The sequence below is a fragment of the Phodopus roborovskii genome, unplaced genomic scaffold (assembly GCF_943737965.1).
Source record: "Phodopus roborovskii unplaced genomic scaffold, PHOROB, whole genome shotgun sequence".
Taxonomy (NCBI): Eukaryota; Metazoa; Chordata; class Mammalia; order Rodentia; family Cricetidae; genus Phodopus; species Phodopus roborovskii.
The window spans coordinates 70,493,462-70,514,931 of NW_026126418.1; the positions used below are offsets into that span (position 1 = coordinate 70,493,462).

Here is a 21,470-nt window from a genome sequence, read left to right on the forward strand (position 1 = left end):
AAAGTTACATGGATTCAAAGACATACAAAAATCTCCTACAACATGTGGATGACTAGGGGAAATGTGTTGAAGTGGGTTGAGTTTTTTAAAGCTCTTTAAAAGAATGATGGTTTTGATAAAATTTAATTTTGGTAGAAAATGCTTTCTGAAAATACTTAAGATGTTCCCAGCTCTATTTTCTCCCTGCACACAGGCTTTATCAAATGATTGTTTTGTTGATAAATTTATTGTTCAATTGGGACTTACATGTAGACTGTACCTACCCTCAAAGGGGAAGAGGATTTTATAGTTTCCATTCATTCTCATTAAAATCAGAAACATTTGCATCTTCACTTTTACATCTAGTTCCAGGAATTTTAAGCAGTCTGATTGTGTGGAAGTGGGTCGTATTAATTGCAAATGGGCTCGACATCTGCTTGCTAACATGGAGGGCATTTTTAAGCCCCGTTTGTTTTTATATACGATCTACCATAGTGATTAGGCAAGAGCTACTGCTGGTGCTGTTAGAAAGCTAGGTTCTCAGAGGCTTAGAATGTACCCATAAAAAATGAATTTAAGAGCAAGTCTCTGAAAGATCTTGAACCGGGAGCGATTAGACATCTGAGAGTTGATAGTTTTTTATCCACAGTCTGTTAGGAAGCTGTCTTCTGTCCTTGGAGCCTCCATTAGTCAGCAACTCAGAAGCCAAGGTTATGGGTCCCTGAACCCGGAGGAAGAGTGGTAGTGCACTGCCCAGTTCTACCTGCAGAGCATGAGGTGGGTGTGAATGAGGCCTGGTGGGACCCAAGACTCACTAAACAGGCAAGTTACTTCTTACTGTGGGCAATGCCCACAGTGGATCTCTCAGCACACTCTCTAAGGAAGCCAGTGTGCACAGTACTGTACACTGAGGCACTCACCAGCTAAACGGCTCGACCCTTTGTTTAGCTGCAGTTCTATTCAGAGCCTTTACTGAACTGGTCTGCACACACTAACTCTTCATAAGAAGAAAGTTTTGAGACCACTTCTAACTACAGAGCAGACACTTACTGGGCCAGCCTGACTTAAAGCACAGACTCTGAGCCAGTCTCACAACAGACCCCTCCCTATAGAGTGTGTTTCCTGCATTGTTGTCTTGGAGAACTTGCTTTAACATTAATAACTAAAGCATTTAATAGTCCTGGATCAGAAAATAACTGAAAGTACTTGGTTTTGAACTTGCTCCCCAAATACATACCTTTGTTCTTCTGGACTGTTTTTTGGTTGGTTGGTTGGTTGGTTGGTTTTGTTGTTTTGGTTTGGTTTTGGATTTTTGGGTTGGTCTTTTTAGCTGCCAGTTTCAGGGAGAAGCCAGAACTAAGCCTCTCATGCTCCTGTGTGTAACAAAGTCAGGGAGATAGTGAATGAATGACCCTGCCACAATGCCTGTGCCTAGGAAGGCACAGTTGTCATTTGCTCAGAAGCCCTTGCTGGATGATTCTAATACTGTGTACCATGGGGTTCTAGTTAGTCCCCTGGTGTGTATGAATTTTTCTCACTCCTAGAATCAAGGGTTAAACACAAGTTGTTTCTTTTTCCTGATCGTCCTCTTGTATGGCTACCTGCTCCCCTGTTTGCAAAGTAAATACTTCTGGGAGTTAGTGTTCAGGAGCAGGGAAGGATTTGAGCCAGCAGCTCCAAACTCTTACTCTCTTCTCTGTGTTTTAGAAAGTTGACAGGTGTTAGGAGTGAGGGTGGCTGCACAGAACTGAGCAAAGCTAGTTGATGCACAAAGGCCAAGCCTGCCTGGAACCTCTGTCCTTGACTTCATCAGCCTCAGGCATATGAAGCATCTGTGTTCTGATAGTTGCAGAAGGCCTGTGTCTTCTTGCTGAGAACCTCCCTCCAGAGAGTACACCACAGCTATATTCCCCAGTTTGTCCCTCTTCCCACAAACTGAGGTTTGTTACCCGAAGGAAGGATCCCTGGCTAACCCATAATACGGGGAAATCATTTAGAGAACTTAATTTGGCCTGACTCTTTATCGGTGCACTATTGCAATTAAGTTAGATTAATGAAAGGTAAATTCCAGTCTATACATGAAAAAAAAAAAAAAAAAAACTCTTGTAAAGATCCTAATTAGAGTGTGTGTTTATTTAGCCTCTCGTGCTTTAATTGCATCCGTCTTGCTATTTACAAACAGGCATCATTAAAGAGTAATGAGTGTGTGAAGAGCATTAATACTAGTGGCAGATTGGGGGGGGGTGTTGGAAGTCTGCTGGTGGGTATGATTTTCAAATGAAGGAGAATGCAGAGTGATGCTGGCCAGGGAGGGGAGGGCAGAGCAGGCATTATGCAAGGCGGCAGCAGCAGCTTGTCCTTCGATGCTGGGGACTGGCTGCTTTTAATTTGTTGCAGCAGTGTAGTCTGTAGAAGGAAACAGACACCTCGCACAGTCATCTGCATCCTTAGCCAACCATGCCAGGTGGAAGCATCCCCCTCCATCACCACCCTCCCCACACACACACACACAGCCTGCCTCTGCCACTGGGCCTGCAGTGTGGGACATCTGCCCTTCAAGCCACAGAAGTACCTGGGGACTGGAAAAGCCATACAAGGTGTGGGACTTTCCTCACATTACACCGCTCTGGGCCCTTTAGCAGCCTTTCAGAAAATCCAAATGTGCAGGAAAGTGAGAAATAAGCTTCTGGTGTTTCCTTGGCACCTTTAATATCACATCTCAATCTTACATAACTTAGTTGTTCTTGGAGGCAGACACAGCTCTGTCTCCCCTAGGTGGATGCTTAGTCACTTGTGTTCTGCCCCCACCTGACATAAGTGTGGAAAAGCTGAAGCTCCAAATGGAAAAGAAAGAAACAGATGTAAACAGCAGAGCCCAGTGATGATCCACCAGCTACATCAAGTCTCTAATTCTTGTTTCTTGGTATCCATTTTATTCTCGGGCCTGAGGTATAACTCAGTAGTGAGGTGCGTGTTAGGACCTGGCTTTAAACCCCAGCACAAAAATAAGTAAATATTTCCCATTAACCAGTCTCCAGGACTGGGAATGTGGCTCATTCCAGAATACTTGCCTAGCACTTGTGAACATCTGGGTTTGATGCCCAGCACTGACAAACATAAAACCAAGAACCAGCCGGATGGTGGTGCACACGCCTTTAATACCAGCACTCTGGAGGCAGAGGCAGGCAGATTTCTATGAGTTCGAGGCCAACCTGGTCTACTAAGACATTTATGAGACAGTCACCAAAGCTACAGGGGGGAAAACAACCTCACAAGTACCAGGTTTTAAATCCAGGTGTAGGGAGCCATTATTGGTTTGAAGAGAAGACTAAACCTAAAGAAAGGCCTAGAGACCTACAACACTGCCACAATTTGCTAACAATTTGAGCAACCGTGGAAAGGCTACCATAAATGGCCTTCCCAGATAGTGAGATCAACAACTAACTTATCCATGGAGCCCTCATCTGATACCTGTTGGAAACAGAAGCAAACACTCATACCTAAACACTGAGTCGAACTAGAATCCAGATGCAGACAGAGAGGACAAGACCAGGTTGCAGAAACACATAGAGACAGCTGACCTGAACAAGAAGGAGCTAATGGCCACTAGACTGATAGCTGGGAATCCAGCAAGGGGGAGGGGGACCCTGAATATGGGTCTCAGCCAGAAGGACTGAGCAGTCTAAGGGACCTCAGACAGTTGAACCAGGATGTGTTCCGGTGCACAAAAGGACCTTGGGGACACATCCCCCATGGAGGGATAACTGCCTTAATCTAGAGACAGGAGAGAAGTCCTAGTCCCTACTCCAAATAACCTGAGAGATCTACATGACCCCACCTGGATGGCATTGCCCTACATGTGAAATAGGGATAGGGAGGATGGGAGTGGAGGGTGGTCAGGGTGCATGTAAGGGGGCAGAGAAGGAGGGATGGAGGGAGAGGGAACTGGTATCGACATATAAAATAATAAATTAAATAAAAATAAAATTTAAAAAAAAAAAAACAAAATCCAGGTGTAGAAATAGCAACTCAGAGAGTCCTGGTTGCATGTTTATAGAAATAAACAAAAATCTAAAGTGCAATGCCTCAGTTTCCCCCTGTGTCCATCTTGGTGCACACAGTTCTGGAACTGCATTCTATATAAATGCAAAGTGCTAGTGTCAGAACTAGAGTGGAACTTAGATTTCTCCAGGGACTCCGGGTGAGTTGAAGTCCAGGGTTTAATTTATTTTCAATCAGGTTATAGGAACTCACAGTTTCGTACATTTTATGTTTATCTTCAAACAAACTCACCTTAATTTTAGGCCACCCTAAATAATGTCTTTATTCGAACTACCACATATATTTAAGGGCATAGATTGCTGCATTATCCAACCCAGAAGGGCCCAGGTTGGGGTGTGGACATGTCTCTTTTGTAGTTGTTAACTTACAACTGTTCCCATTTTCAGCTCACACAACTTTGGGGCATTTCTTTCATTCATATTAATTGGATTTTAAAGTGACCTTGTCCATGTATTGATTTGAATTAAAATTTTCTACAGGAAGGTCAAGTTGGCATACATCCTACAGACAAAATATTAAAACGCCAAGTGTTGCTTAACACAGTATTGACAGAAAAAAAATGTAAATTTAACAAAGCCCATTTTACCCCAGAGGGCACCGTCATACCATTCTAAGTGGGCTGGCAGGTCTACATGGAAACCATCATCTCCTGGTCCCCACCATCACAGGGACTGCTTCTTTAAATCCAGAAAGAGCATCCCTGTTACCCAAAGTAGCTTTAAAGTGAGCCTTCAGCTCCACGAAGGCAGCAAGAAAAGAGGGCCTGTTAGGATCCTTTAAGCAGTGTGGGGTTACCTCTAGCCCTTTGTCACGAACTGCCCCTCAACATGCCATTTCAAAAGTAGCTCAGACTTTCTACGAGGAAGAGATCCCTTCCCTGTTCTTTCCCGTGTCATCTTGGTAAATGTCCAAGACATTCATTTGTTTTGGGCTCAACCTGGAGATTTGGAAGATCCCATATTCTTCATTTCCCCTCATATTCGGTCCAACAGCAAACTATGTCAGTTATTTGGTGGGTGTGTGCATCTTGCATGTCTGCACATGTGCAAATACATGTGGAAGTTAATGTTGATCACTTCCTACCTTATATCTAGAAACAGGGTCTCTTAATTCTCTCCAGAGTACCCCAATTTAGCTAGTCTATATATAGCTTGCTCAAAGACCCCCCTCTCTTATGCTGGGATTACAGGTTGGCATTTACATGGGTGCTGGAGATCCAGACTCCAGTCCCCATATTTGCATGGCAGGCACTCCACCCATTGAGCCATTCATTACCCCAGACCTGAATCATACCAGGCCATGGCATCACCCCATCCCTACATTGGTGCTACTTGGAGCTGCCATCTTCCCTGTTCATGGTCTCCTCGTTTGCTTCCAAGATCTCTCCGTCCATGAAGCAGATGTTGTTTAGCAGTACACATCAGACATGTCAGTCCTTTGCCTAGCCCTTCAAAGCATCCCTTGCCACTCAGAAGTAAACTCCCTTAGGCAGGCAGATCTCTGAATTCAAGGCCAGCCTGGTCTAGAAAGCAAGTTCCAGGACAGCTAAGGCTATTAACATAGAGAAACCCTGTCTGGGGGAGGTGGGGGAGAATGGAAAGGGGGAGGAGAGGAGAAGAAAGGAGAAGAGAGGAGAAGAAAGGGAAGGGAAAAAGGAAAGGAAAGGAAAGGAAAGGAAAGGAAAGGAAAGGGAAAGGAAAGGAAAGGAAAGGAAAGGAAAGGAAAGGAAAGGAAAAGAAAGGAAAGGAAAGGAAAGGAAAGGAAAGGAAAGGAAAGGTTCCCCCATGAGAACCTCAGAGACTGCCTGGTCCAAGCCGCCTTCCCCCAGTCTTTGCACCACTACCCTCTTGCTCTACCCTACACTTGGCTAGTGTTGCCTTGGTCTTAGGAAGCTTCAGTGAAACTTGAGCCAACCCTTTCCCCTGCCTTCTTGCCTTCTGACCCCAGTACAGGGCAAGTTTTTCCCACCACTTCCTCTTCCCTCCAAGAATGTCAAGCACAGAAGTAGGCATCCCAGGAGTTCCCATCCCCTCTTGGCATATTGCGGGTGCCCAATGAATAGCTGAGTGTAGAAGCAAGCTGCTAATGTCCCCTCTCATGTCATTTTCCACACATCATCCTTTCCTGAACAGCCCTTTAAGCTGTCACTGTTTTGTTCATTTCCTTCATAACAGCAGTGGCTCCTCATCTCTTACCTGCCTGTTGCTGCTACTAGACCACTACTCCATGAACTGTGTTTCATTTACCTCTCTAGGTGCTAATGCCTGGCCTGCACATAATACATATTAACAGGTAGATGTCTGAAGGAACACAAAGGGCAAGACATTTGCATTCCAGGGTAGTTCTGGGCTGTGTCATCTGTCTGCCTGTCTCTCCAGCCTCCTTTCCCCATCCCTTCTCTCCTCTCTTTCAGTCCTTCTCATAGTATTGTCCTTTCTCCTTTCAACTCCATGTTGGCCTGTCTTTTGCTGCAAAGAGGAAAAATAATAGGTCTGACTAGGATGTGCTCCAGCAGAACCAGCTCTGCCAGGCCACTTCATGTTCCCTTGATCTCATTGCTATACCCAATCCATCAGGTTCTCCTCACAGACTACCTTGGGAAGGGGCCTCATGCCTGACAGTCATGCTCTGTGCTAGGTCAGAGACAGGGCATGTGCTGTGGAGGATTGCTTTCAAGTCTGTACACAGCACCCATTGTTTTTAGTATGGTCAGCAATCATTGGCTGCTCTTCATCAGCTAGCCTGTGTCCATCCTCACTCATCAGGAAATGCTATATATATATATATATATATATATATATGTCCACTGGGTTTGATTTTGATGATCCCTAACAGCATAAGGGAAGCCTGAAGGACAATGAGCCCATGAGAAGCGTAGTCCATCTTCTTTCTTTGAATTTTTGTCAGAGGAAGACAAATAGAATTGTGAAGAATTTTATGTCTGTAATACAAAGTGGAAAATGATTTTGTAACTCTTTGCCATGAACCTTTCTGTGAAATTTGCCTGCCAAGTAGCTAGGTTTCGTGTGATAAAAATCCCCCTGCAATCAGGGCAGCTTTGGGTTTTCTAGAGAGGCAAGAGTTAAAGAAAGTTTAGAGTGCCCAAATTGCTAATGTTAATGGCTCCTTAGCAAATGATTCCAATTTACCTACCAATGGACTAAGCCACCTAATGAGAAATAAACCTTATTAGGCAGGGTGTTTAGTAATTATTAAAAATAATGACGACAGTAATATAGCAATTGCCACCATGTAGTGAGCTGGAGGCATGGCTCAGGGAGACAGTAGTGCCAACTGTGCGTCCTCACTGAGGTCCTACCTTGAAGAGGAGGCCAGGGTTCACTGATTAGCTTCTCCCAGGCCATGTCATCCTGTTGGTGGCAGGACATAATCTGAACTACAGCTCTTGTCTTTATCCTGTGACATGGGGCTAGCAGGAATGACCCTACAAAACTGCTAGCTGACTCGTTGCCTTATGCTTAGCAATCACTGGCCACCCTTGTTTCTTCCTGTTTATTGGCTAAAGAAGAAGGACGTTTTCTAAGGAGGGTAACTTGCCCAGACACACTACCAGTGGGGCAGAGCCAGGATCTGCAGAAGAGTCTGAGGGAACACTGCTCTATGTTGTTATGCAGATTCATTTTACCTGACCAAGTTTTGTGGTCCTTGTCAATAGGAGAAATAGAAATCACCACCACCACCCCTACAGCTGTTTGACTTTGTATCTCAAACCTAGTTTCCAGGTGGGAGTCTCTTCCCACTTTGAGTTTTTCTTCCTTAGTTTGCCCTTCATCTATGACATGGTGCTCTGGCAACAGCTGCACACCTGAGTCCTTCTCTTGCACACACCCTGAAATATGGAGAGACCTTTTCTGTGCTGGTCCTCAGTGTGCCCTGGTGGTTTCCTAGTCACAGCCCCTCATTCCCTTGGACTTGCTGCCCTGTCCTCACAGATCCCACACCCCCATCTTGCAAAGTACAGCAGACAGTCCGTGCTCTTGACCCCATCCTTGCCAGGGCTTGGACCTCTCAGAGTCAGCCTGACTCAGATGTTTGTGTCTCCAGCTAGCCCCACTGTTTCCTAGAAAGAAGCAGCCACCAGCACTCTGCAACCTCACGCCCCTCGCTGCTACAGCTTCCAAGGCTGCTCTTTGGAGGACAGTTCTGCCCAGCATGTCTCTAGCAGGGCTGCACATTTCCAGCAGCTGTGTGGAATCCAGAAGGCTGGCTTTTTAAAATGCACTAAAATTAGACGAAGCAGGCGCATTATTAGCGTCTTATCATAGGGTTGGAAGTCTGCACAAAGCCATAGGTGAGGGAAGCCGGAGTCCTAGGGAGTGGGGTTTAGAGCTACTTAGCACAGTGCCAGGAAAGATTGCCGGGAGGCTGGAGGGTCAAGTGACTCCTGGCTCTGTGGTCACTGTTGCTGCCATTTGGATTCATGGACTAGGCAAGATATGGGGAAACAGCAAGAGGTAGCTCCTAGCCTTGCACAAAAAAACAGCGACCTTGGACTCAAATCTCCAGCTTCCTTCTGTTAAAAATGGAAATAAGACAGCTGCCTGGGCTGCCTCCTGGGCTCTTAGAGGAGTTCACTGCAGCCATGCAAGCATGCCCCATCCTTAGGGAATGAGGTTAGTGTGTTATTCAAAGAGAAGACCCCAAGAAGACAGCAAAGCCTGGGTGCCCTCGAGCTTCTCATTCCACACCAAGAACCTTCCTTGGAAGAGTATGCTTGGAGCAACCCAGGGACTACCCCTAGGCACAGCTGCCTCCACCCTGAGCCTTTCTAATTGTGTCAGGTGGCTCTGATACAGCACCATGCTGTCCTCCCTCAATGCTCTGCATGTACACTGAGTGCTGCATGTGGGGAGCACTAGGTGACCTCCAGTTCTGTGCAGATGCATGACACTTTTATCATCAGTTTATCCCTTAACAGTGAGAGGGTGGGGTTTGGAGAGATGACTCATTAGTTAAGAGCTCTTGACCCAAGTTTGGTTTAGCACCCACATCAGGCAGCTCTCAACCTCCTGTAATTCCAGCCCCAGGGAAAAAGATACCCTCTTCTGGCCTTCACGGGCATCTACACATAGGTGGCTTATACACAGGCACATATACACATAAATACAAATAAATCTTTACAGAGATAAAGGTGGGGGGTAGGAGCTCTGCAGTTACTCCAGTCTCTGGACAGTGTCTGGAGCCAGTGGGGCACATCTCACATGATAAATAAACTCCTGTCGGGATCCTTTGCTTCATTCTAGTCCTTCAGAATTAGTGTGGAGAAAGTTCTTTGGGATTGTAGTGAAGGAAAAATGACTACTAAGCCCCCCTAGAGATGTGTGGGTACCTGCCTTTCTGCCTCTACACCCCAAAACATTTCTTCCATTGCACTGGGCCCCTTAAGGCTTCGACCTTATTTGTATGGAAAAGCATTCATGGGTGGCTTTATAGGAATGGTTAGCTTTTTAAAAATAAGACACCCTCTACCAAAAGCAAGGCTCAGAAATGCTGTCAGAATAGCAAATCCTGTGATGTCCCCTTTACCTCCAGCCCACATGCACTGTACTGGGTCAGGGGCCACCTGGCTTGGGTTCCTCCTCATGTGGTCAGCTTGCCTCCCCCAAATCCTACACATAGACACTGCTCATCTCAGACTGCTTTGGCTCTGTACAGGCTGCAAGAGTGAGTGAGTGGCGATCTCCCCTGCCAAGAGATGGTCACCAGTAGGTCAACACTTCAGCTACCAAGTCTGTTGGGGTTTTGTCAGTGACAGAGCTAAACCAAGCATTTCTTCCCTTTTTGGCTTTCCTCACACTTCCTTTCCTGTTTGTGACATTCCTGATGACAGTGAGCTAGGATCCTCTCAGGAGAGTGCAACTTGACAGATAGCTGCTGGGGACCACCGTCCACTCAGAGCACAGCTGACCCACCAGAGACTGGCAATGCCAGCACTTCCAGACACTGTCCCTGCAATGAGGAGGCCAGCAGGGAGGCTGCCTGGTACCTTTCCAAGTGCTCTATGGCCCCTGTCAAGAAGCATTGCTTTCTTGACTGTCTTTACAAGTGTGCCGCTTACACTCACTGGACCAACTGCCGCAAAGTGGTGAGTGAGCTCTCAAGAGCTGTGTTGTTCAGTATAGAAAAGTGTTACCTTGGCAACAGCAAGCATGCTTCATTACCAGATGGCATTAGCTTTTATCCATGACACCCCATAGCCATTGCCAAAAACCAACCCATAGCCCCTGTCAGTGAGCATCTTGCTTCTGACTATGGCAGCCTTGGCTGGATATAGAAAGTTGTCCATGACCCATCTGCAATATATTGTATCTGTCTGTCAAAAGGCAAGGTCACTACAACCTGGTGCATCCAGACACGCTAGAAACTTGCACACTCCACATCCAGGAGCATCCAGCCTACTGGAGTGACACTGGGGCTAGAAAGCACATTGTAGAATGTGTACCCATCTCATACTGATGGCTGGTATTTTCCACTCTACCACGTCACACTCAGAAGGAGGCTTTGTGGCCAACCCCACCCTATGATGAGCATTAGGACCTGCATCCTCCCCCCCCCAACCAGCCCCTCCTCTTTTCATTCCTCTTCTAAGCAGACAAACACAAGAGACTGACTTGTTCTATGTCATACTTCCTGTCCATAATGCCTGCGGGATGGAAGCCCATGCAAAAGTACAGGCCCTTGACTTGTTCTGCCCAGCAAATGGCCATCACTGTGGTCAGTGAGATCTGGTTGGCCAGCCTTGTGGCAGCTTCAGTCCTCCCTGCCTTGCAGGCTGGCAGGTACTTTCTGCCTAGAATTCATTCATGAGACCCACCATTTTATTCATCCTGGAGGTTTAGCACCACAGCTTCCCTACAGCCTTGAGTGTGGCAGCAGGAGGGAGGATGAGTCCCGAGTGGTTCTTTATTGACCTAGGTAGTGGTTCTGGTTCCATCTTTGCTGCTAACTGGCCTCAAACCATCACACCTCAACAAACTCCAAACATGTTCAGGCTGAGGAGCCATAGCTGCTACTGAGCCTTTCCTCCACACCAGCCTCTGGCACCTGGCATACCTTGTATCTGGCATCGCCTTCTGGGCTCCTTGCAGTTCTGCAACAGAGACAGCTACGTCTCCACAAAAGTACTTTGTTCAGAGGTACAAGAAGTCCAAACCTCCCAGCAGCAGAATCAAGACCCAACTCAGTTTGGATACCAAGAGCAAGCTGAAATTCAAAGGCCTTAACTCCAGAATCCTCTCTGACAGACTTCATAGAGTCTTGTGGGAATGGAAAGATAATAATGTAAACTAGTGCAAGTCTGCCCAGCACCAGCCAGTCCTCATGAGTACAGTAGGCTCTTGCCAAAAGCCCAAACCCTGGCCTCATCTCCTAGCCGTCTGTGTGAGTGCAGCCCTGAGCCTTGTGAACAGTAACTTCCTCCACCTCTTCACCCAGCAAAGCAGGAGAGGCCCAGCTCGGGCTGATAGAGTGTGCCAGCTGTCACTCCTGGCCCACAGTTGGGTCATCATGTGAACAAGTTCTTATTCTTTATCAAGTAGCATTTAGGGGACTGTTGGAAATCTGATAACTAATACACCAGCGTCTTGGACAGTTGCTGTTCTCTAGACATGAGATCTGTTGCAGTTTAGCTTTTTTGTTTGCAAAGCCCTTGTCTTTTAAAGATGCATACTAAAGTATTTTATAGAGCTCTGATGCTGTTTTTTGTTACTTGATTCACAGTACAGGAAGGGGGAAAGTAGAGGTAACACTAGGTGGCCAGGAGTTGGGTTCATAGGGTTTTTTAGTTTTTTTGGTTTGGTTTTGGTTTGGTTTTTGGTTTTGGTTTGGTTTGGTTTTGGTTTTGACTTAGTTTATTTTTAGATAGAGTCTCACTAGGTAGCCTTGCCTAACTTGGAACTCTATAAACCAGGCTGACATCAAACTCACAAGAGATTCATCTGCTTCAGCCTCAAGTGCTGGGATTAAAACCATGCACCATCACACCCAACTGTACTAAATGTATTTTTTTTTTAACCAAGTTGGGGGTGGGGCTAGAGAAATGGCTCAGCAGTTGAGAATGCCTTTTGAAAAGGACCTGAACTGTGGTTCTCAGCACCCATGTTGGACAGCACAAAACTACTGGTATCTCCAGCTCCAGGGCATCTGGCTCCTCGGGCCTCTGATGCATGTGTTTCTTAAAATAGAAATTAATCTAAAAAACCCAAACTTCAAAGTCAGGCATGGTGATTCACACCTGTCATCCAAGCACTTAGGAGGCAAAAGCAGGAAGATTGCTCTAGAGTTTAAGGCCAGCCTGTGTTTCCAAGTAAAACGTCACAAAATATAATCCTCCCACCCCTAAAGTACCCTAAATTGTGATTGATGGATTAGAGTGGCAAGAGGAGTCAGTTTATTTGTTGTCTTCAATTTAAAGTTTTTAATTTTAAATTTTATGTGCATTAGTGATTTGCCTTGGGAAGGTTCTGCTCCTCTGAAACTAGAGTGACAGACACTCGTGAGCTGCCATGTGGGTGCTGGGAGTTGAACCCAGGTCCTCTGGAACAGCAGTCAACGCTCTTAACCCCTAACCATCTCTCCAGCCCTGTTGTTTTCAATTTAATAGCTCCCTTTAGTGACAAGAATGGAATGAAGAGGAGTGAAACAGGTGTGCGGGCAGCTTTCTGGTTGGCACAGCTCTCCTGGACAGCAGCTTGGCAGACTGTAGTATTTGCCCCAGTAATTAGAATTCTGTGAATCTATCCTAAAATAGAAAATACCCCTTAGGGTGACGAGATGGCTCAGCAGGTAAAGGTTCTTGCCTCCAAACCTAACAAGCTGAGTTCAACCCCTGGAATTCACATGCTGGAAGGAGATACCCACTAGTTACCCTCTGACCTGTACACACACATAATAAGTAGATAAAATGTAATTTAAAATAATAATGTTGATGCCACATGCAGTGGCAGTACTGTACCAGAAGTACCTGATGTTTATACTAGGGACACTTGGAAGCACCTTAAGCATGTGGCAGAAGGAGAGATGAAAAGGAACCGAGGAGCTGCTAGCCAGGCCACGTGGCACTGTTTCTCTGAAGACTGTGGCAATATGGAGGAAGACCCCTGGCACAATTACATTCGAATTTGTTTTGCAGTTCCATATATCTGTCCATGTCAGGAATATGAGAAACGTGTGTACTGAGTAATATAAGTATTTAAAGGAAGTGTCCCAAAACCGTGAATGGTGATCATCTTTTGGTGGAAAGACAGAAGAGCCATTCTCTTCCTTCTGATACCTTGAGTGTGCATTTCTGAAACCCATCTCCAGAACCTTAAGTTCCTGAAACAGTTTTCAGTTAATTAAAACCATCTAGATTCAGGTGTTTTAGAGTTGGTCCTCAGTTACGGAAGCTTCTAAGCTGACCATCTGTGTGGTAGGGGATGGGCCCTCAGTTTTTAGGTCTGTCTCCCCTGTAGCCTGGGCTCTGCCCTATCCTCCTTCCATTCTAGGAGGCCCTTGCTCATCCTGCCTTGTAGTGCATTGGCATCCTTAAATAGTGATTCTTAGGTACTCAAAGAAAGTCACCTATTTAAAAGTACATAGTAAGATGTACTTGTTAGCATCCTTAAATATAAACAAGTATATCTTAGCGCTTTCTTACCGTGCTTATGTTCTGCACAGGTAAGGCACATAAAATGGAAGGAAACATCATCCCAGCCCCGGTAAAGGGAACTAGGTGTCAGAATGCTCACCAGCACCCAGAACTGCTCAAGAAAATGGGAAGGTGGTCATCAGAGACAGGCAGAAAGCTTCAGGGAACAGGGGGCCAAGAAAGGAATGTTTGAACGTAGTCTCTAGACACTGGCAGCAAATTGTCCTGGAAGACAGGCTTGCTGTGTCGTCTAGACTGTCTTAGATCAGCAGGGTTTCCTTTCAGCAAATCTGAGGTCTCTAGTCCCAGCAGAACGTCCAAGCCCACAAGCCTCCAGTGGGCTCTGGACTAGGCCTGCCTGCAAGGTCTCACCTGGGAACAAAGCAGGCATACATCTCAGGCATTGCCTGAGTCCCTGAGGAAAGACAGCATTACTTCTATTACTGTGAAGAGTCTGACACTTCCCTGGCATTGTGAGAGCCTTTTTAGGTGTTTTCTTGTGTGCGTGTGTTGGAGGGGTGGCGGGGGCATTGAGACAGAGTCTCACTATGTAGCTCTGTCTGTCCTAGAACTCACTCTGTAGACCGGGGTAACCTCCAACTCAGAGATCCACCTGCCTCTGCCTCCCGAGTGCTGAGATTAAAGGCGTGTGCCAGTACTCTCAGCTTTTTAGGTGTTTTCTTCATCCATGGTATTGCTTAGGTTCTGGTAGAGTAAAGCACTTACTTATCAGGACCATGTTTCCCTCCTGGATAACACATAGCCACTTTCCTTTCCCTTCAGGTTCACTTAGCATTGTTTCTCCATGTTTCATGAGCTATTAATGAGCAGCTCCACCAAGGCAAAGCTATGGTGCTGATGAAGTGAGCTAAGCTATCACCACAGATATTACAGAAGAGCTTGTCATGGCTGGGTCTATCAAGTACGTTAAGGTTAAACACTGTGCCTTCCCTCCATGTCCTCTGCTGCCTCAATCAGAAGTAGGACAGATAAATGATGGTTTCTGCCTCCACTATCCGACCCAGCTCTGTGTGGTTTGCATGTTGAGTGTGAGCCTTCACATTCATATACTTTTTGACAGGTGACCTTGGGAAAGGTTTTGAAAGTGATCGTCGTCATGAGGAGCCTGTTCATCGACCGCACAATTGTGAAGGGGTACAATGAGAACGTCTACACAGAGGATGGTAAGGTGAGCATCATGGAGTCTTGGGAAAGGGTTCTTCTCTGTCCCAGAATGGAGTTCCAAGTGAGTGATATTAAAAACCAGCAAGTCAGCACCGAAGCAATCCACTAACAGACTAGTCAGCATGAAGACGAACCCTTGACAAAAACTATTTCATTCTCTCCACTTGCTGTTTCAAGCCTCTGGTGCTCACTCCAAGCCCGATGGCCTCACTTGAATTTCTAATTGATCACCTTAGACCCCAGTTGCCTCATTAGACATGTCTTCTGAGGAAATAGATTTTTTTTTTCCCCAAGCCAACCAGCACATCAATAGCCCAGGGTTCAGCATTCTGCTTTTCCTAGAGCCATGAGAAAGTTAGTTTGACACAACCCAATGATACTCTTTCCTTGACACTCACAAGTGGCCCTTGGGAAGTCCCATCTCAGCTGCACACTGAATACCTCAGCAGGAAGACTGCTTCTTCCTACAGCATCTGTTTCACTGAATGCTTACTCTCCACGGCCAAGCACGCTGAGGGCCTCCATGAGAAGGCAGGTGCTTCCCCAGGTGATGGGTTTTTCTGGAGCGTTCACTCCATTGACCTGCAGTTTCTTGCGCTCTCACTGTCCATCTGGCTCTGTGGGAAGCAGTGGAGGACACTAATGAGACCTGACAGCCTTCATTTGTGTCTGTTCCCAAGCGTGATGAGCACCTGCCCCACAGACACACCCAGGTTCCCCTGTCACTCTCCAGCCTGAGATCTTCTTCCTCTCTTGGGATCTTTCCCTTTTCTCATTTAAAATATTAACATGTAAATGTGTTTGGTAATAGCTGTTGCCACTCAATGGCCACATTATAATGAGAATAGACAGTTCGTGAAAAGCAGGTGGTAGATGAGACTTAGCATGTGACAGGTGTACTGGTGCCACACCCAGAGTCCCTACGTTCCACAGACCACGGCTACCACAGAAGTGATTGTTCTTCCAAGTTCTCTGCCTGATTTATATAGGTCTGGTTGGTTTCAAATCATTTGAGGAGAGATTACCTTTTATTTCTGGAAAAATCAAACTGTCCTTGGAGCAAGAGTAAAGTGTGAGGGTGATGTTCCAATGGGCATGGCCTGGATGGGATTCTGAATTCTGCCTAGATGGAGGGAGCTGGGGTTCCTGATTGCTGGTCTACTGCAAAAGCCAGACAGGCTTAGTGCACGCCTCCTAGGAAGACTGGCCAATGGTGGGCATTCCTCTTGGGTCTTTTCCAGCTTTGGTTGGAAGATGCTGTAATCACGCCTATGGAAAACTGCTGTTGCTCCCTTCCTCATGGATTGGAGTTTGAGAACAAAGCTGTAAGCAGCACCATGATTGCAAAGTTACCAAGTCAGGATACAAATGAGCCACCCTCCAAATTCAGACCAGGAATGGAGAGTCTGCCAGCCGTGCGTGCTGCTGGCAAGCTGCCTGTGATAATTCTGCTGACCAAACCCAAATTGTCCACAGTCACAAACAGGGATACCCGCATTCTGCCCTTGGGGAACACTCAGAAAGTAATGGTTGCTACTTTGTGCTATACTCAAAACAGGAAATTGGGATGTAGTTCTTACTGTGTCCCTCTTGAAGCTCTCTCTGGTGGCCTGCTGCAGCAGGTTCTACCACACTTTCTTCTTGGCCATCTCTTCCATGACTCCTGCTACCTCGGTCCCCTCCTCCCTCTGCCCACTCCGCTTAGCCATTCTTAGCTATGTTACCTACACAGGGATCAGTCTTCCTATAGGGGCCTCAACTCTTCATCTCCTCAACTTGGCACCCCTGTGCCTTGCCTTGGTTAGCCATTCCTCCACCCAACTGCCTAAACCTTTCTGCCTGCCATCCCTGAGGGCTATGCTGTCAACAGGTACTGGCCATCACCTCTCTTAGATCACCCCAACCCCCAGTGTCTGCCCTCTGCCTCCTCCATCTCACTGTCTCACTGTTGCTGATCTGACCCCTGCTCTTGCCAACTTACATCCAGGCTCCAGTCTTCCTTCCCTTCCACAGTTCGCTCTGCCCTCGGCCTACAGATCAGCCCACCCATGAACACCCAGCATATATAGGGCTCTCTTGCTTCGCACCATCCCAGTATTACTTGGAGCAGCCTTCCCAGAGTAGGAGGTAGGCATTAATAGGTAAGTACAGGGTAGCCCATATGCCCAAGTTTAAGAAACCCTGGGTTACAGATGGGTCCCCTCTGTCTTTATTGTGCAATTCCAAGGGTAAAGCCTAGGGCCTCTCACAGTTAGGTAAATGATCCTTCTGCCTCTGAGCCATCCCTCTATCCCAGGAAAGAAGTTAAGTGTCTTTAGACATTCTTAGAGCCTTTGGCTTATGCCTGTGCTTTATGAATGTTTAAGAGGTACATATTTTCCTCCCAAGGTCACCAAGTTCTTCTGTGGTCCCAACTTTGCTCTCCGAGCATGTTCTATCAGCAGCTTGTATAACATGCTTCTGAGATCTGGCTTACAGAACAGGATCCAGACACCTTTGCAAGTTCTAACCCTACCTGCCCCCCTTCTCTGCATGTATCCAGTCAACTTCCAGCCTTATGCCCAATGTGGCCCCTAGAACAGCCACGCTGTTGCATGCATTTGCCCATTCTGCCTTCCCTGGGTGCTTGCCCTCCTAGTCCACCTGACAGACTTTTACCTCTTAATATTCTTCACATATTTCTCCCAGGGTATCTCTCTCTCTCTCTCTCTCTCTCTCTCTCTCTCTCTCTCTTGTCTCTCTGTGTGTGTGTGTGTGTGTGTGTCCCTTCCTCCCATCCTCCTTCTCTCCTCCCCTCCTACTCTATCCTTGCCCTTCCCTCTCTCTCCCTCCTTCCTGCCAGCCCCCATCTGCTAACATAACTGGCCTTATGGGTATAAGTCTTGGACCTGCAGTGCTCAGCCTGTCCTGGCCATTGCCTTAGACACTACTGTCAGACTCTTGATGCAGAGAGGGAAGCTGGAGCCAAAGGTGGGGAATTGCTTATGTGGCTCAGTCCTGTGGCTGTGCTAAGGGTAGACCCTAGTGCCTGCACAGCCTGGAAACCCTGCAGTGTATTGGAGAGACGCTAGTGAGATTGCCAACTGAGGTGAAAATGCTTAGCTGAAATGGAAAATAAAGAATCAAGAAACAGTGGGCACTGGAATCATAAATGATCAGACTAAAGGGTTACACATGAGCCCACATTCACACCTTCCTCGTGAAAGATGGCTATTTCTTCACTGTACAGCAGAAAGTGGGCATTTTGAGGGAATCTGGGTTTGAGGATGGCTGGCATCAGAGCATGGTGGGACAGAAACCTTTGATCCCTTTTGTACTTATGTACATGGGCTCAAGACCAAGCAAGACTGCCAGGGCCAGGCCTGTTGGTAGAGAAGCCCTCAGCTGACCTGTCCCTGCTACTGCTCCTCACTGACTAGTCCCATATCTGCAAGCATTTTACAAAAGACAAGACTCCTCAGGTGTTGGTTCTGAGGGCTGAACCTAGTATGCACACACTTGTGTCACACTCCCCAATAAAATGTAAGATTTGGAGAACACCATTGGACTTAAGGCTTGGTCTGCAAGGACACAGTGTCCCTTGCAGCTTCGCTGTGAAGAAGATGCAACCCTGTGTTTGCTGAACCAGTATCCAGGTTCCGGGCTTGTCCTGCTGCTTTCCTCTGGAGCTCACCCTGGGGTGTACTGGATGGGCTCAGAGAGCCTCCTGTGGCCATAACCTCTGCCCTACCTGTGTGATATCCAGCACAATGTCTTTAATGATATGGTAGTAGCCAGGCTTTCCTTTCCCCCACACACAGCTGCCAGACCCAGCCAGTTTTTCCCATCAGCATCCATACCAGCACACTGGCACCTGGGGCTTTGCTGTAGCAGCCACTTTGTGATACCCTGTCTCTTTACCTGTGATGCATATTTTTGATATCAAGCACTGGTAGCCTCATTCCTCTAAGAACAAAACTGCTGTTCAGACTTACCAACCACTGTAATCAGGGAGTGAGGGCCGTGACTCAGCATGCTAACAGGCTGGGTGAAACACCTGGCCATTGTCCTGATTTTGTATCAGTCAGACTTAAGGGATAGAAAAAATAGAATTGTCTCAGTTGAATTTATCTTATTAGGGGATTTAGGTTATGTTAATGCTATAGCTTCATTAATTACCCCATATCAATAAAAAAAGGCAGCTTTTAGCCTCAGAGCGTAAGAGAGGAGAAGAAATGGCCGTATCAAAGGGAGCCTTCAAAGACAGCCAGAGCTGTCTCCAGGGTAATTTCTGATCCTGCATTCTTCCCACTTCAAAGTTGGATGTGTGTGTGTGTGTGTTTGGGTCGAGGGGGTTGGGGGAAGTTTGAATCTGATTTCTCTAATAAGTGTTGGCATCAGCCCCGTTTGATATTAGATGCAGGGAACATTTTGATTTGTTATAGCCTTTGAAATTGTTCAGACGACCTTCAGAAAAATGGCCTCTTGTTACTTCTGGGGAGCAGGGTGAGAGCTGGGAACAGGGATGACTCCAGCTGGGTTCCTTTGCAGAGGGTACCCTGAAGTTGTGCTTTCAGCAATTTTTTTAGTAACAAATGCATGTACTGATTGAAAGTGAAGAGTTGAAGAATAATAGAGCCGCATTGTTGCATTCCTGGTGAGTCTTGTTTCCTCTCTTCCTCTGGGAGGGCGGGGAGGCTGAAGAAGATGACCGCACAGAAGTTGCCATGGCTCTGAAAACTTGGGTAGCTGCAGAAAAATCCTTCTGTGGTGCCCAGTTATATTCTTCACTCAGACTGACACATCTGTCACCCATTGGCCTTGCAAGACAGGCCTCCCTTTAAAGGTTTTCTTTAAAGGTTGAGGCCCTGCTGCGGTTTAGGAGCTTCATTTGGAAGTGTCCGTTTTAGATCATTTAAAATTCCCTGTGTGTGCCGCCTTTTGAAATGAAATAAAGAATTGATAACTTTCTGATAAGCTGCCAGCACTTTCGCATACTGCTAAATGAATGTTAGCGAAATGATTGGCACAGCAGCAGGCCTGGCATGGATTTGTGAGGTTGAACTCTGCAGGAGCACCCCCAGAGAGGTTGGCCAGTGACATTGTAGAGGAGCCCTCAAGTAATATCCCATCTGAACTCAAGCTGAGAGGCAGTCTCCCCCCAGGGTAAGCCTCTAGACATGGGCCTGTTCTCAAATTTTCCATCAGTTAGCTGTGATGGTCTCTGAGCCTCAGTTTCCTCATCTGTGAGTTGGAAACAATGTCTGTGTGTCAGCACTGGAAGGGGCCCTGCAGCTGCAGTGGAGGTACCAGATCAGCAAAGACACCGTGACCTTGCCTTAGGCTTCTCGTCATGCTTCTAGGGTTTTTTTTTTTTTTTTTTTTAACCTCTTGATATTTATCCTGAGAACAAACATGAGCACCCACTCATCTACAGGGTTGCATTCCACTCCCTTGAAAATAGACCCTACTCCCTCCTGAATACACTGCAATGCCAGGTCCCCTGGCTGCCACTAGGACTGCAGCTTCATCCACCAGGCTCCATGAGACTGACTTGGCTCTTTCAAATCCTTCAAACATTGCCCAGTGTTTTGAGGGAAGTTTCACTCTCTTCCTGACACCCCAGTTCAGTATAATGTCTTGTTCACCAAGCTTCCATAATGTTCCTTTTTTTAATATTGCAGCTAGCAAAAAAAAAAAAAAAATTGTTAACAATGCCTGCCTTTGCAGCAAATAAGCAAGAGCTAATAAATATTCACAGAGCTCAGCCTTGGTTTCCTGAAATGAATTTCTGAGCTCTCCCTGGCCCTAAGGAGAGACAGGGCATCAACTCCAGAGCACTCATTTAAACTGCTTTCTCCAGCATAAACCTAGCGGAAGATAAGTATGAGCCACCTGCCGCAGGTTCCCAGCAAAAGGAGAGCCCATTGTTACCAGGTCCCTTTCTCGGCCATGTGCACAAGGTAAATGGACTGTATTGTCTGAGGCCTTGCTGTCCCAGATGGTAGAATCATCCCCTAGCATTCTGAATGGCATATTTAAACCTTTCAAAAAGGAAGCACAGTGAATAGGCAAGGCTTGTTTTGAGAATCTGCAGTTAGGCTACGGGGTCTATCTCTTAATTAAGCCTCTGAGCTTTTCCCTCGAGGTGTTTTTTTTTTTTTTTTTTTTTTTTTTTTTTTTTTTTTTCCCTAAGATAATTGTTTAAGTAAAGTCTACAGCTTTGAATGTGTGCAACTTCCATCTCCGTGTCTTTATGACTGGCATCCTTGTCGCAATGTGTTGTGTAGTGTGAACGGGTAGGAGGCAACAACAGTGAGATGCTGAGGATTGAACTCGGGTCGTCAGGCTTATCAGCAGGTGCCTTTTTCCACAGAGCCAACTCAGTGGCCCTTTGTATCTGAGGCTTCTGGCAGAGTTAGTTATTCTGGTCACTCTGCCCCTCCATACTGTCAGTCTCTAATGCCTGGAGGTGTTTCAAATTCTTCTTTCCATCTATTGGTTAAAAGGGGACAGAGACTGGAATTTGGTGTTGCCTCTATGGTACAGGAGGTACAATTTGGTATTGGGGATTTGCTGTTTAGGGTGTTATGGGGAGCCAGGAGGGATTTGATGT

General features: G+C 46.5%; 1 protein-coding gene across 2 annotated transcripts in view; it reads left to right on the forward strand.

The window, feature by feature from the left end:
- The window catches only part of Med27 (mediator complex subunit 27), a 168,034-nt gene that overhangs the window by 128,424 nt on the left and 18,140 nt on the right, over positions 1 to 21,470 (forward strand). The window contains exon 5 of one of the 2 annotated variants that reach the window (XM_051185031.1): positions 14,772 to 14,879. The exons of the other annotated variant lie outside the window; for it this stretch is intronic. Within the exon in view, the coding sequence (XP_051040988.1) occupies positions 14,772 to 14,879 (108 nt within the window). The remainder of the gene's footprint in view (positions 1 to 14,771; positions 14,880 to 21,470) is intronic. 2 annotated transcript variants of the gene reach the window in all.